The sequence below is a fragment of the Python bivittatus genome, unplaced genomic scaffold (assembly GCF_059951505.1).
Source record: "Python bivittatus isolate LINGU-HERP-01145 unplaced genomic scaffold, Pbiv_v1 ctg000690_np1212, whole genome shotgun sequence".
NCBI lineage: Eukaryota > Metazoa > Chordata > Lepidosauria > Squamata > Pythonidae > Python > Python bivittatus.
The window spans coordinates 17,974,817-17,991,880 of NW_028277096.1; the positions used below are offsets into that span (position 1 = coordinate 17,974,817).

General features: G+C 39.3%; 1 protein-coding gene across 5 annotated transcripts in view; it reads right to left on the bottom strand.

Annotated features, from left to right (window-relative positions):
* VEZF1 (vascular endothelial zinc finger 1) overlaps nucleotides 1-16,966 on the bottom strand; it is a 29,450-nt gene extending 12,484 nt beyond the window's left edge. For 2 of the 5 annotated variants that reach the window (XM_088152576.1, XM_088152574.1), the window contains exons 1-3: nucleotides 16,728-16,965; nucleotides 4,363-5,081; nucleotides 3,738-3,801 (exon numbers count right to left, since the gene is read on the bottom strand). In XM_088152576.1, the coding sequence (XP_088008702.1) occupies nucleotides 3,738-3,801; nucleotides 4,363-5,081; nucleotides 16,728-16,760 (816 nt within the window). In that variant the 5' untranslated portion in view covers nucleotides 16,761-16,965. Of the gene's footprint in view, nucleotides 1-3,737; nucleotides 3,802-4,362; nucleotides 5,082-16,727 lie in introns of all 5 variants that reach the window. The other 3 variants (XM_088152577.1, XM_088152578.1, XM_088152575.1) reach the window with 3 other exon arrangements.
* Between the last annotated feature and the right edge of the window lie 98 nt (nucleotides 16,967-17,064).

Consider the following 17,064-nt stretch of genomic DNA (forward strand, 5'->3'; position numbering starts at 1 on the left):
CTGACTCCCGGTGACTCTGGGTGGTTTACAAATTGTTAAAAACATTTAAAAACAAGTAACAGTGCAAAAACACAAAACAAAGATGGCAGAGAAAACAAACCCAGATGGGAACAAGGAAGTGGGAGAAAAGAGGCATTGATTGTCCTCCCCAAAGGCCTGGATGAAGAGCCATTAGCAATACTATTTAAACTACCCTGACTATCTTCAGTACACAAGTTAAACCGACCACACTAAGACACAGCGGTGTATTTCTAGACGTTGGGATTAAATAAATGAGATGTGTTAGCTCCTTCTCCAAACTTTCTTCATACTGATATAGCTGCAATTCAAAATACTTGTGCTGAGAACCTGTAAGAGTTGAATATTACTCAGGTATAAAGAGAACCTTCATTTTTTAAAGAAAGACAACTACACTAACCAAGTTGACACACAGTTTTTATAAATCCTTGGAACAGATCCAGGGAGTCTCTCATAACAATCTTCTGATAATGCTCCGGGACATGATTTTTTTCCATTATTCATTACATTTAGTCAAATAAAAACCCAAAAACAGAATGCAAGTCATGAATAGTCATTTCTTGTAAATCAAACCATTTAGTGGCCAAAATGAGTCATCAGGAACCAGCTCAGAAACACAATGATAAAGCTAAGTAGAAGTGGAGTAGGGCAGTTAAAAAAAATCAACTTTGTAAATTATTAGCCCACATTAAAAAGTACTAGTCTGCCTAAATATGTGCATAGTCTGACATTTGAGGCAAAGTGACAAGCTGGACAAAGGGAAAATTACAAACCAGCAGAGATAGGCAATCTTTTGGTAGCCAGAGAACTCTTTATTTTTTAAGGGAGAGAAGCTGCAGTGGATCAGGCAATAAAGTAAGGTGGGCAGAGCCATGCTATACTCATAAGAAGGCCCTGGATTTATCCCATTCCCCCAGGTTTTAGGAGTTTGCTTTTTAAACTCAATGTTTTATTTATTTGCGCAATTTCTAATAGCTGCCCATCTCAATCCAAGTGGCTCACCCTAAATACTCCCTTGTGTATTTTCCCCTTCAAAACAGCTGGAAAGTGCACTGCCAACTTGGGGCAATCGTGTGACTAACCTTCAGTGACTGAAGGAAGCTCCAAGGGCCACTGGTTGCCTACCCCTGCTCTACAATAATCTGAAAACAATTCTGGACTCCAGTCAATATTTATGAAGCCATTTTTAGGGCCTAGGTAAGGCTCCATGTCATTGACTATGCAAAAGCCTTTGATTGTGTGGATCACAACAAACTGTGGCAAATTCTTAAAGAGATGGGAGTACCAGACCACCTTACCTGTCTCCTGAGAAATCTGTATGCGGGCCAAGAAGCAACAGTTAGAACCGGTCATGGAACAACCGATTGGTTCAAAATAGGGAAAGGTGTACGACAAGGCTGTATACTGTCACCCTGCTTATTTAACCTATATGCAGAGTACATCATGAGAAATGCCAGGCTGGAAGAATCACAAGCCGGAATTAAGATTGCAGGGAGAATCATCAACAACCTCAGATATGCGGACAATACCACCCTAATGGCAGAAAGTGAAGAAGAACTAAAGAGCCTCTTGATGAGGGTGAAAGAGGAGAGTGCAAAAGCTGACTTGAAACTCAACATTAAAAAAACTAAGATCATGGCATCTGGACCCATCAATTTCTGGCAAATAGAAGGGGTAGAAATGGAAGCAGTAACAGACTTCATTTATTTGGGCTCCAAGATCACCGCAGACAGAGACTGCAGCCATGAAATTAAAAGACGCTTGCTCCTTGGGAGGAAAGCTATGGCAAGCCTAGATAGCATATTAAAAAGCAGAGACGTCACCTTGCCGACAAAGATCCGCATAGTCAAAGCTATGGTTTTTCCAGTAGTAATGTATGGCTGTGAGAGCTGGACCATAAAAAAGGCCGAGCGCCGAAGAATTGATGCCTTTGAACTGTGGTGCTGGAGAAGACTCTTGAGAGTCCCCTGGACTGCTAGGAGGTCAAACCAGTCAATCTTAAAGGAAATCAACCCTGATTGCTCATTGGAAGGATCGATAATGAAGCTCAAGCTCAGATATTTTGGTCACCTAATGCGAAGAGAGATCTCTTTGGAGAAGACCCTGATGCTGGGAAAGATTGAAGGCAAAAGGAGAAGAGGACGGCAGAGGATGAGATGGTTAGATAGCATCACTGAAGCAATGAGCATGAAACTGAACAAACTCAGGGAGGCAGTGAAGGACAGGAAGGCCTGGCGCAATATGGTTCATGGGGTCACAAAGAGTCGGACACGACTTAACGACTAAACAACAACAAAGGCTCCATAACTAAAACAGATTGTCAATATTAAGCCCAGAATTGTTTGGCTGGATGCAAGAGCTACTGAAAGTATCTTATAGCAGTCACAGTATGGTATCTGAAATGAAACTTCATTAAAAGGCTTTGCATTTTTCTGAAACTTCTGTTATGGTCACTATATTTGTATTATGTGTGGGTTTACCTATTATTTTTGAGGGGCTTGTTTTTAAGTAGAGGCTGACTATTAGTTGCTCAGAGGCTTTGGGGATGGGCAGCATACAAGTAGACAAAATAAAAATAAACCCTTGTTCAGATTTTCCCTGGAACATGCATGGGCTTGAAACAGTTAGTGATATAGAACGCCTTCCACTACACATCCCTCTATCGCATGAGCTTTCCTCGTCACAAACTATGAAGGGAAACTGTGCTCATCTTCTTTTGTGTAAAGCTCTCTGGGGCCCCTCTCCTGGTATCCCAGGGAATGAAGTCCAGCAGTAGCTGTAAGGAAGAAGGCATTCCTGGATGTGGCACAGGCTTACCGGGTACCCACAGAGTTCTATTTCTGGCACGACACGAAGACTTTATTTTTCACTTAGTTATTTTAGATTTTAATGGTACAGCTGATTATTCACAAATACCCAACATACTGTAATGCAACAACTGCAGATTTTATGCACTCTTCATTGCCACATTTACTTTATTTGTGTGTTAATCATTGTTGTACTTAAGCTTTCCCCAATCTGGTCCCTTTCAAAATGTGCTGATAATACAACTCTCATTATTATAACCAAAATACACGCATGCTGGATAGGATAAAAATAGTTCTGACATTATCACCTAGATTTTATATTTCCAAGAACAGGGATTCATCAATTACCTGCCTATTTCTCCTCCCTGATACAGCCAAACTCCATCTCTGCCCTGACATAAGCCAATTTGCAAACCTACATTTAGAATGGAACCTGCCACATTCTTAAAGATTTTCTTCCATCATTATTTTTTGTGTGGACTTTAATAACTTACTTTAGGGTTCTTGGAATCCCTAAAGCTTACAATTATTTTGTAAAGCTTCAGTTGGCTTTAATAACTTCCAATGTATCCTTTAAAAGATAGCCCTCCGAGCCAAGCTCATCTACTATAATTTCCTTAGCAGCAGAAACATTTTGCCACTATCTTCTTCCAGGATGTTTTTTTGACTTTCCAGAGTAGCCTACAACTCTGGTATTTCCTGATGGTCTCCCATCCATACTAATCAGGTCCAACCCTCCTTACCTTTTAGAGATTATGTATGTGCTGTCCAAGGGTCATAATGGGGTTAATTTAATACTTGGCTCTGAACCTTCCATTTCAAGCAGTCTTATGATGTCTAACTTCAGATTCTACTAGAGTCCAGTTGGGTGTCTAATAAGCTAAGCGCTACAGATCAATACAAAATTCTTACTTGGCATTTGAAGGGTCTCTCTGTGGAGTGAACATGTTTGACATGACAACTTAAGTGATCAGGCCTGTAGAAAAAAAAGAAAAGTAGAGACACAAGCAAGCAAATTGTTACACAAACACAGAATTGATCAATTATACAATCCAACATCCTGCACAATTCCCAAATAGCACAAACCTATGAATCTCAACTTTTATGAGAATAACCTTCACAGTATCAGAAAGCTTCTGCCACACAAGTTTCCAGTGGTTATTGTATACCTCCCCCCAAAAATCTAAACTGATAAAAATTCTTAAGGTCTATTAACCATTTAAAACTGGAGATTATCCAAGCAAAATGGAGGCTTTATGATTCCACAACACTGCTAAATTAATGCCTTACATAGTAACACTTACAAAATGTGCTAAAAAAATGCCTACACCTTCACTACAGGCTCTAGGCAGGCTAAATTAATTTTGGGTTTTAAACAAGCAGTTATTTCCCATCACTAGCAAAGGCTGGCTGTAGATTCAAATTTAAAGATATTCTTCCCCACCCCCATCCCCCCAGTTCTTACTTTCCTGTTCCAATTCCTCCCAACCTCCCACCCACCGCGAACACGGAATGAAAATCCAATACTTGAGCTCGCCTGGGATTTTCTACATGGTACCTCGAAAAGCCTTTTCCACAAACACCACAGGTGTAAGGTTTAGTGATGCCACCCTCATGAGACCTCACGTGATAGGTCATGCGGTCCTTCCTTTTGAAGCGCTGATTGCAAATTGGGCACTCAAAAGGCTTCTCATCTGAGTGGGACAGCTTATGTCTGTTTAGGTGATAGACATCCCGGAAGGCCTTGCCGCACATCTCACAGGCGTGGTTCTTTTTGACGGGCTTGCTGGGCTTCTTCACAGTCTGTGTCACCGGCATGGCTGTGGCACCGGCACTGCTGCTTGGGTTGGTAGCGGAGGAAGACGTCGTGACTGTTGATAAGATGCCTGCAATGGTGGAAACCAGCGATGTCCGGCTGTTGTCCCCTGCAATGGTAGAGATTAGGGGCACCATTGTGGCAGGGGCTTTCTTTGGCCGTGACACCAGCTTTATCCCAGTATGGCAGGATTCATGGCGCCGCAAATGGTAGCTGTCCCTGAAGGCCTTGCTGCAGTATGTACATACAAAGGAGGTTTTCGGCTTCTCCTTTTTAATGCCAACAATGGCATCTTTTAGTGTTTCAGGTGGGGGTTGAGGTTTCTGTGTTATCGGCAAGGGTAAAATGGGCTTCTGGTCAGGAGGTTCGACAGCCGAGCTCAGGAGAGGCAGCAAACTATTTTGCGCTGCTTGCTGCTGGTGATGTGATGCTTCATGTGCCTGAAACCAAACATTCACACTTTCAGAAATGCGGGATGCAATGTGTGTTTGATCAGCAGGAAAAAAAAAAACACAGCTGAGGCTACCCATGCAGATTCAACACATAACTCTGACTTTAAAAGAACTAAAGGCACTTAACTGCTAACATTCTTGTATTCAAGTGTTTACCATACAAAGTACACTCTTAATTTTAAAAAAAGGATTCTAGCCACAAACCAAAAATGGTGAAAGCAAATGTTTGCAGAGATAGTAGCTATCTCTGTCTGTCCATCCATCCAATGTCTACCCCACCACAATCAAACAATTCTCAGTAGCCTTCAGGCTATATAAACCAAAGTTAAAATATTCATGCTGAGGTTAAATCCAATCAAAACAATCATAATAACGATAGCAGTAACAAGATCAGCCACCACATAGAAACATACACAAAAATGACAAGAAACAAAGAACAAAACAGAATGCAGAAAGCAAGATGGCATCAGGTAGACTCAACCAAAGGCCCTCCAAAAAAACTCAGTTTTTAAGTTTCCAGAAAGCCAATAAGGAGATGGCCAGCCTGACCTCTGAGAGGCTGTTCCAAAGTACCAGCGCTGCCACAGAAAAGCAGCCCCACGAATCCCTTGGAAATGTGGGGTTACAAAAAGTTTCTCCCTAGCTTTCTGTTTAGAGGTGATGATATCCAGGTGCTAAGCCATAAAGGCTTTATAAGACAATACCTGCACCTTAAATTGTACCCAGAAACTAATTAGTAATCAATGCAGGACCCACAAAATCACTGTTATATGCTCCCAGCAATGAGTACCAGTAAGCATGAGGGCCACTGCATTCTGGATTAGTTGCGGTTTCTGAGTACTCTTTAAGGGCAGCCCCATGAAAAGTGCACCATAGTAGTCAAAATGGGTGGTGATGAAGGTGTGAGTTATTGTAGCCAGGTCCTCTTGCCCAGGGACAGCTGCAAGTGGTGCACCAGCTGTAGCTAGGCATAGGTTCCTCTGGCAATAGCTCCCCTTGAGGAATCAGGAACCAGGGTCCAACACTGGTAGCAACAGAGAACCCCAATGGACAAACAGCAACTCCATTTTACTAGGGCTCAGCTTCAACCTTTTCTCTCCCAACTAAAACCTTATAGCCTCCAGGCACCAGGAAAAGACAACAGCATCTGCCTTATAGTTCAGGATAACAACATACTGTTGAATATCACCAGGGTACCAATGATACCATACCTTGAATTGCTGGATGATTTCACCTAGTAGCTTCATATAGATGTTAAAAAGCAAGGGGGTGAGAACTGATTCCTACAGCACCCCATGTATTAGGGGCCACTGAGTTGATCTCTCATCCCCTTCTTCCACAGACTGAAACTACCCACTGAGGAAGGAATGGAACCAATGCAAAATAAGGCTACCAATTCCCTACCCCCACAGGCAGTCCAGTAAGATACCATGGTTGGCTGTATCAAAAACCACAGAAAAAAACTGCAGGACCAGGAGGGACACATTTCCCCCATTCAGGTCCCAACATAGCAAAAGGAACAATAAACAGAAATAGTAGCCAGCAAAATCATCAAGCAACTCTTAAGTATCACATTTTATCAGAGCCACATCTGCTGAAAACCATGTTCACATCTTCAAATTCAGCTAATGTACTTTGATTTATTTCACAGCTCTTATGAATAACACCATTTGTTTTAACAAATGAAACTTATCATTCACAGCCAATCTTTAGTTCAGATAGCCAGCAGTTTGTGCACACCCTTTATAGAATTATCTCCCTTGGGAGCTCCAGTAGAATCCAACCGTTTCTATTTATAGGAAACAGGTGAATACAACTTTTCAGAAGGCTTTTTTTCCATTGATTTAATGAAGACAATTTGCTGCATAGCTGACAGGACTATCTATGCACTGTAGTGAATATTTCTGGAATAATTTGTGACATTTGCTAAAGGTTGTGAATGTCAAGATGTTCCTATGTTCCACAACTCCTACACTCAAGACTGTTAGAACTCATTGTTGACCTACATCAGTAGTAGGCTATATATGTTAAGGTCCAAGGGGGAAAATTCCATGGTCTTATTTCTTCTCACAAAATATTGAAGAAAGAATGATGAATCATTTGCTAATATTTTAAATGATGCATAAAATAGATAAAATGTGAACTATGTTTGGAAATACTTATACCAAATAAAAATATTAGCACATGAAATGGTACAGAGACTTGCCTCCAAGAGGCAAATAATCAATTTTCAGATGCAGAAATTGCTCATCTCCATGCCTTTATGATGGCCAAAGACTGATATTGCAGCATTGGAAAGATATGTATAGCCCCATTTATTCAATGGATTGAAGACCTGATTGCACTTGCCATTTATGAGTGGATGGCCTATAGATGTAGACTTTGTATGGACAAGTATAATGAAATATGGGACTTGTTTACACAAAATACCGTAGGTTAAATAAAAACATGGTAGTCATATAAATAAAATTTAGATAAATTAGATATATATATACTTGAATATTTGTATTAGATAATATATCATAAACAATTTCAATTCTATATATGCTTAACACTTCTTTCTCTGCTGTATTTTTTTCACTTTTTTGTTAAACCACTTTTATGTTTTTTCTTTTTGTAATCAAAAATGTAAAAAAATAAATAAAAAAGTAGGAACTGCTCATAATGATAGTACTTCAGATTCAGAAAATGAGACTGATTAGACAAAATCTGTATTCTGAATCTTGACTCCCGAGTTTTCTTCTCATCTTCTGAAAATCAGTGCTTTCTGTATTTGTTGGGGATACAAAATTTAAAGTATACAGGATTAACAAGCAAAAATGGAGATAAGTTGCCTAGAGTTCAGCAGCTGTAGTTTCATTTATAATTAAATCATTTTAAATCATGCTCAATCATTACATTTATAATTACTGTATTTCAACACCAAATATATATTTATAAATAAATCAAGTTATGAATAGAAGTACTGTACATTTTTCAATTTCCCAGAAATATTTTTTTTTCCCACAAATCCCAGAACTTTTTCTGCTTCATCAAAATGTCAAGAGATTTTATGCTTCTAAGGTAGGCAATCTTTGATCTGAGCGCAACATAACATTTTTGAGAAGATTGAAGGTGGCAGATGGAATGATAATAAACTGGACAAAGCCTTGCCACATGCATAGGTAGAGGCACAGCTAGCATTTCTGGGTTTTTTCCAAGTTTTGGAAAGATAATCTCTTTTTAAAAAATTATAATAAACCTATTTTGAGGCTTATACTACAGTATTTGTGTTACCTGGTGAGAAACCATACCACCAATTTTCATAAATTGTGTTCAGAGGCTGTTCTGAGGGTCATGAAAAGCAGTCTGGTGGTCATATGCAGCCCAGTGACCTCAAAACTGTATATTCCTGTCTTATATGAACCAAGCATACACATCCCAGTACAGCTTTTCCTTTCTATTTAGTTGGAGATAATGAGTTGTGGTACAAATCTGCACCTTGCAGGGAAAGATAAATAAGACATGGACATTTTAGCAAGCTTATTCCATACCTACTACATATTGAACTTTTGATAGGAGAAACAGAATTTCCAAGGTAACTCAAGTGTTTTCAGTAACACAGTCTGAAAACTATTACACCATGCTTTCCTAAGTGAGAGCATTTATAAATTATACTCTTGGGCAACTTAAAAATTAACAATTTTCACTTATAAACAAAACCATGGAGGAATCTCCCTTTAAATTCTTTTTCCATATAACATTAAGAGCAATTCCTCAGCCCAAGAACCCTAGCTGATACTAGAGTTACATAATTTTACCCACAGTGATTTCCCCAATAAGCCATTTATTTTCTAAACATAGGCACTCATCACAAAGGGATGTGGTAAGGTGCTCATTACAGGAACCCATCTTTTGATTCCCTGAGGAGAGCAATTCTTGAGGTAATGACTGGGTGTATTTCATGATATTCTACATATTACATGATCTCTATCTTAATGACAGACTATTTGGCTAACTACAAGTTACAAATATAATTATAAATACCCAGTTTACTTTATTAGATTGTGAATACATAAGAAGGAATAGCACAATTATAGGCTTCACCCCATGAAAGAGCCTGGTTGTAACCACAGCTAGCTAACCAAGGAGCTAGTTGATTCAGTTACTTGCAAACGACTCATTTTGGCTGGAACTAAACTTACAGAATATGTATTTGAAGCTCACACCTTCTGAAACAATACAACACAACAGAATGACTATGGCATTCCAAGCAGTTGAAAACAGGTAAAAATAACAATTATTCTTTTTGGTCAGCTACTGCTTGGGAGAAAAGTTTAGAAGGAAATTAGAGGTCATAATTCCAAAACACTGATTTCTAAAACTATTCTGAGCTTGAAGTCTGGAGATCATATCACTATGCCTGGGTATAGACATAAACAAGTTACAGAATGAGGTATGGTTCAAGTAACTTATTTCATAGAGGATCCAACCAAGAGACAGAGCAGATAGAATGTCATTTGAATGTTTCTATTTCCATGTTGAAAGTGTAGAGTTCAAGTAGAGAATAGGAAAAAGAGGGGCAATTATCACAAAAGCATAGGTATGTTTAAATCTATATTCTCCTAAGCATAATTTGTGTTTTCAAGCACAATTCCCCTTCCTCACATGCCATATACCTCTAAAAAAACCTCATCTATATTAAATAGAACATTAAAGGGGAAATCAATATAAATAGGTTTGATCTCATAGGAGAGGATATAATCTACATGAAGTTTTCTTAAATAACCACTTGGATTCAAAGACAAAAGATGCTACAGAGCATGGGGGGCACACATTTAGCTCCTGTCTGCAATTCCTTAAACCAAAAACTCATTTTCCCAGGACAGTGCTGCAACTGCAACAGGCAGTAGTGCAATCCCACAAAAACTCATAGCTTTTAAGGAACTGCAGAGAGGTGCTATCTGTCACTCCAAAGCACCTTTTTGCCTTTGAATCCAACGTGCTGCCCAACTGTTAAACATGCCAGAGTGCAAGACAACTCTGAATAAACCATACATACTATGCCATTGCAATGAACATTTTATCTCCAGTTTCTTCTACATACTACAGTATCAGCATCAGATCCAATAGCCTTTCCTCAATTCAAGCTTTTAGATACTGTATGCCAAATGAACTACCTAATTTGAAATATAAATAAATAAAAATAAAGAGCTGAATTAAGTTTGATTAATACAGTTGTTTTTATCAAATTCCCTTTATTATTGCATAGGTTCTTCCTTGTATTGCTTTCCTATACTTAGGCTTAAACAGAATTAGCCATAGGCAGGACTGTTCTTATTCTGAATCAGAACCTATTCACCCACTAGTGGATGAAACAGACCTGACCTGAAGACACTGAATACACTTTAGTAGAAGAGTTCTTTTAAAACAACCGCATTTTAGAAGAGCCATTCTTTGTATACTGCCACCAGCGACAACTACATAACATTCTCTTCTATACAGTCCATATCTAAGGGCAACAATCATCTTATCAACAAAAAAAAGTGTCAACAAAGATTTTCAGAAAAGTTTGCATCTGGAAATAGTTTACAGGTTCCTTTAAAGTTACAGTACTGTATGCTGAATGAAGAAAATCAAGCTAAAGCTCTTGCAAAGACTTGTACTATATGCACCATCACAAGTTAGTTTTGAAACACTCCATTTCAAAAGCAGTTTATCATGCAACACAGAAGGCTTTTGTCTGACAAAAACTGATTGAATGCCCCACCCCCAAGCTACTTAGAGTTCTTTGGATCCCAGCCCCAGCCTACAACATGCAACCCTCTCATGAGTTGCATTTCAACAGGATTTTTTTTCCACTTGAATAGTCTGATCTAAGTCAAATAGCCCACACTTTTTAGGCAGGAAAAGACCAGCTGGTGATCCATAACATGATTTATCGGGCTTCCACAATCTATTACCCATACTAAATAAGACAGGAAATGGCAACTGAGTGATTATGTTCTTCAGCTTTGCTGACTACTCTTCTGTCTTTGTCTACTACATTTGTACATGAGAACAGAGATGTGGAAATGAGACAGCACTTCTAGCCAGTACCTGTGAGAGCTGAAAACAGGGTTTATCTATGCAAAGTTAATTTACTGTATTCCAATCTGAAAAATTGGGATAAGAAGAATATGAGCAGATGTTTTGCTTTTGGCTGCTGTCACTATATACAAGTTAATTTTAATTCCACCAACACCAGTATTAAAAATTAACCACTTACTGGAGATGGGAGATATGGCTGAAGCTGTTTTGTCCTTTAAGTATAAGGTAGCTTCTCAGGATAGGTACTACGATGAGCTCCCAGTTCTGTTCTGCTGCACAGATCATTGCTGCCTAGGAAAAACATAAAGGTCTGCAAGCATAGCCTGCATTTCAAACCAACATGCATATTTAATAGCATGAATGGAGAATGGGTGACCAGAGAATGACCCCAACACAAGGTTCCACTTTCCATCAGGATTTCACCTAAAGAATGATTCTGCAACTAGCTTTTTGAGCAATGAAACAAATATAGCCAAACACAATGCTGAAGTCAACAGACTTCATGCCTCTTTACTGTATGTTTCTATATATATTTACTAAAAAAAATCATCCTAGAAATTTTGTAAGCAGTCAAACATTTATTTTCATATAGATCCTTCTGAAAGTATTTTAATGCATCACCAATATAATCTAACCAAAGTACTGGCTAGCAAACAGGGAATCATATGCAGCAGATTTCTCCAATCTTGGAATCCTTCAAACATGCATGGACTTCAGCTTCCAGAACTGCCCATCCAGCATAGCCATTGCTAATAATTCTGGAAGCTGAAGACCACACATCTGAAGGGCATCTGAAGAAAAGAAAAACTGAAGAAAATTTAGAGAATATAATGTGGCAGGCCAAAATCCATTCCACTTTCTTTCAAAGATGCCCAGTGCTGATCAGTACTAGTCAGCAAAAATCCAGTTTTGTTTCTCCGTGCAACTGAAAAATAACCTGAGACACAGTTCTAGCCCAAGTTCTCCAGTAGCTGATTCCTGACCTAAGATCACAGGATACACAATCTGAAGACATACAAGAGCAATTCTGTAAAGGACCAGATCCTCTGGCCAAGGTCAAGCAGCCATAATTTGTAAGCTCTTTTATGCTCTGCATGTTTGCCATACACCTTTACTAATGTTACAACTCATATTTATACCTTCAGTTATAAAAGTCACATGCACATTGACCCGATCCCAAGTTGACTGTGTGGCTGACTATGTTGTTTGAGTCACAGTCAACAGTGCCACTCTTTCACTCCAATGCATATGCTGAGAACTGGATAAATTATTTTGCACATGAAACTGAAAACACTACAATAAAAATTAAGTAAAGTTGCTGCCATTCATGTACTACAACTATATGGCCAGAGGTGACCACCTTATTATGTCTAATGGTAGGCTGGCTTAATTTGGACAGCTCTTGCTTCCTAAAACGGATAAATTGTTAACATGTAATCAATTCTACAAATCTTATTGTCCTTTATGTTATGCCCTATAAGGGGATCTTAAGAATTAACTTATAAATAAGGGCATGAACAACAAAAGCATTTAACATGTTTAAAGTATTTTTTTAATCATTAAGTATGTATTTATTGTGTCCTGCCCACTCCTGCAAAGCCCAACCAAGGGTCTAAATTAAAAAGCATGGTTCATTTGGTATATCATACAATTCAACATTTGTTGGATTTCTATTCTATCACTGGGATTTCTATAATAAAACAAAATCCTGATTCATGACCCAGGGTGGAAAAATTTGGCACTACAAACTTCTGTTGCTAGAGGCAAAGTTTTTTTATACTGTAGTTTGATGTCAGAGTAGCTAATTAGCATCAGTGAGTCATACCTTGATTGAGCTATTAAATGCACGATCTCTTTCTTATTAACATGCAGCCTGCACTTTCTAGGCAACTTAAAGACTGTTTTAAGACACACGTTAGTTCTGATATAAGCCAGAAATATATTTCTTTAGATAACCAAAAACCATATTAAGTATAAGGAGGCATAACAATCAATATAGTTTGTGATTTTAAAGCCAAAGATCTGAAGATGACTTTTAAGAACTGATTCTAAATTACCTATTTACTAAAAGTAGAGAATGGGAAAAAATGCAAAATTTGTATATATTAATTCCAGCTTTCCAAAAGCAAAAATACAAAACAAGGATTGCCAATATTTTCTGGAAAAGCACTGTAGTAGCCTACCACAACCCATATTCTGTCATTCGGTTATAAAAAAAAATTCCACAAGGATATAAAGAGGAAGGAAATTACTTCCTAACTCATGCAAAATAGATGATGCTTCAGTAGAGAGATTAACAATATTCAGAACCACCAAAATAATTACACTTTCAACTTACCTACAGATATTTCATAACTGATATTTGTTAATGATAACATACATATAGCAGGCATGAAATATTTTAAGTCACACAAACTTTATATGAGTTATCACAGGATCAAACAGATTTTGTTTTCAAGATCATGTTCTAAGCCTGTTTCCAGAGACTGGGCACCTAAGCAAATGACTCATCTTGTACTTGGAAGACTTTTGCTTTTAGAAAAGAAAGACTGCAGTGCATTTGCCTCAGATTTATTCCTTCAGTTCATGTTTTCAAACTGGAGTCATGCTTTGTATTTTAAAAAGAACAGAAGACTAAGTGGGCAAATGACGCAGACTCATAATTTGTAGGGTATTATTTTACCTTCAGGAAAGAGGAGGAGAAGAGGTATTGTAATTAGTATACAGTTTCAAGCTAAAAAAGGAAAATGTATTATAACCTAGGTTCTCATCTGGCTTGTAGATTTAAAGACAAAGTAATCTGACATGCAGCATTCCTTAGAGAAGATTGATGCTTCTAAATGACTCAAGTTGCAAGCTACATACCATCATTTTTAGTACATCATTCTCTAGGATCCTTAATAGTTCTTAGCAGTCTTTCTTTTTTTAGAAAAAAGTAAAGATGCTGCAGAGATCACTGCTTAACTGAAGACATGCTTTATCACTCAGTAAGCCCCAGATGAGAACAATCTTTGGAAATTTCTCTTGAGCAAGTATTTTAAAAATCAGTCTTCAAGCAAGTAAACTGATTAGGAAGCTGAATATGTTTTCTCTCCAAACTACCCTACTTCTCATCTCCACCATCATAAAATCATTTCTGCCCCAATATTTATTTTAACTCAATTTCAGTAAACAGCTTCATTCCTCTGAATCATCAAAACAGACTATAATATAATCTGTACATAAGGGGATACTTGATCTATACTCCCTAAAACGACTGCCTCCGAAAATTAATATTTGTTCTTAAGTTCAAGATGTAGTTATCAGGCAAACAATCACCTAAAATAAAATGTAGCATTTCCCAGAGTTGCAGCAAAAAGAAACAGGAAAACTAATGCCTTAATGTAGCAGATTAGCAGAGAGGGAAAAATAGATTAAAGACTAAAGAGGATAATATAGGAGAGCAGAACAAAAGACAACTGAGTAGATAAAGTGTTTTTTAAAAGAAAGGTAAGAAGATACAATGAAGCATCTTTATACATATTTATAGAAAGGAGAAAGGAAAACAGAAAGTAGTAAACACAGAACTCTAAGACAAAGTGGTAAGAGATGATCTCTCTGTAAGAGATTATGAGAACGAAGGAAAAAGGAAAATCGCAAAATTAAAGGTAGATGAAATTGTGGGGATCAAAAGGAAGTAACGGTGACAATGACATCCTAGGAGGAGCTGCAGATATAAAAGAGAAAAAATAGTACAAAAGCAGAGAACGTACAGAAAAAAATTGGAGGACCAAGTTGTAAGCAGTGGAAGAGAGCCTAAATTTGTCATGCGTAGAGATAAGTAGTGCACTTCAAAAATGGAAGACAACAGGAGGTAGCAATGGAGACAAAAGTAAAATACTGCATACAAAATAAAAGAACCCGTCATTTGCAAGAACAAAGATGCTGAAAAGAAAATAGAACAAACCAAGAACATGATAAAAAAAGTGATAATCAAGGGTAACATTATGTGCAGAGGGCAGAAAAAGTAGCAGCCACAAATTAATTCCAGGGTGGCTGAGTCTACTACAGATCACCCCCTACAAGCTCATGTGGCACCTTAAAGGCTAATGGGAGTGTCAATGATAGTAATATGGGGGGGGGGGGGACAATTACAATTAAAAAATGAGGAAGCATGCAAAGTAAACAGTAAAAGTAAGTAAAAGAAAAAAGCAAGAGAAGGGGGGTTATGCTTTAATATGAGGTAGCAGAAGTATTTGATAAAAAAACAATTCAAAGCAAACACTACTAGAGACTGAAGTAAAATGTACAGAGAATCTCATGGCGTGTGTATGCAAGGGAGAGAGTCAAGAATCCATGGAAAGACAATGATAAAGCTGCCGAAGTACTGGAGGAGAGAGAAAATAAGCTCCTTGAGAACACAAGATGGAGAGAAACTGAAGCGAGTGAAGTGTGCACAGAATCCCATTTTGCAGTACATGGGGTAAGGAAAATAATTTTAGAATATCAGTGAAACATTGGGAGGGAAGAAGAAAGCAGAGAGTAGATGTAGGAGCAGGAGAGTAATAGTATAATCTCACCACAATTTATCCGTTACAATCTTCTTCCTCCCCCCTCAAATGAATAGGGATATGAGAAGAAATAAGGAATGCAGCAATTTTTTTGGTAGAGGAAAGAGTAGGAAGAAAATCTCACACAGTGAGAATTTGATGAAATAGCTCTAAAGAACTGGAGTGAGAAAGAAATAAAAGAATGCAGCAGCAAGAAAAAATGGTGGGGGATGGAGAGCAGGGTGTACAGATAAGTCCCATAAATAGATTAGTTGCAATCTTAAAAAAAAAAAAAAATTAAAGCACAGAGGGGAAAGGATTATTTTTTTTTCTTTTCAAAAATGCAACAAGGACAGGAAACTTAGTTAAAAGCGAGAAGTATCCAAAATATATACTCTATAATCCCAACCACAATAAGAGCATTACCCTTTTCCTTAAAACAAAACAAAAAAAAACCCCGGGGAAATACTTTGGCGCGGAACGGCCAACACTATTCGGAGCAAACCTTAAAAAGTAGAAAAATAAAACCACCCCACCCTCCGTCCCCAATAACACGGCTTAACTCTCCCCTCTTTTCTTCTGCCCCCCGAAGAGGGGGGGAAAAACGGGGAAAGGTCGCCGCTCTTAGTTTTGCGCGCGTGCGAAGGTTGCGCGGGGGGGTCCTCCCGCTGGCGCTGAGGACGAAGGCAGCTACTTATGGGGGGGGGAACAGAGGGAGGGGGGGAAAAGAAGAAAACGCGCTCCCGTTGGCCTCCCATGGCGCTGGCGAGCGCAACCAGATTCTCCTCCTCTTCCTCCTCCCGCTATTCCCCCCCCGTCTGCGCTGCGGGGGGGGCAGCAGAGAAAAGAGAGGGCGCCCGCTGCTGACAGACCCAGCCGGCCGGATTCCTCCTCCGGCGAGGAGGCCTAGCGGGGAGGGGGGCGCGCAGGCCGTCTGGGGGGGGTGGTTGGTTTGCTGTTGATGTTGTTCCAAGGGGCCGAAAATAAACCGAAAAAAAAAAAATATTAAGCGGTCGGGCGTTGCTCTCCCCCTCACCTGAAAAAGGAACGCGGTCCAATTGGCCTCCATGGCTTTGCGGCCGGGAGAAAGGCGGGAGGGGGGAAGAAGAGGAGGAGGAGGAGCCGTTCGCAGAAGGAGGGGGGTAAAAAATAAATGTCTTCTCGTCGCTCTATATAAATGGTTTCTCCTCAGGCCCGGCGGCCTGGTCCTGGTGGTGGCGGTGGCGGCGGCTCCTCGCCGCGCTCGCTCTTCCTTCCTGCCTGCCTGCCTGGCTCGCCCTGGGCCGCGCTCTCCCCCGCCCGCCCCCCTCCCCGCCTCCCTCCCCCGGGCCCCCAGCTACATGGAGCCGACAACAAAGCACAAGCGGCGGCTG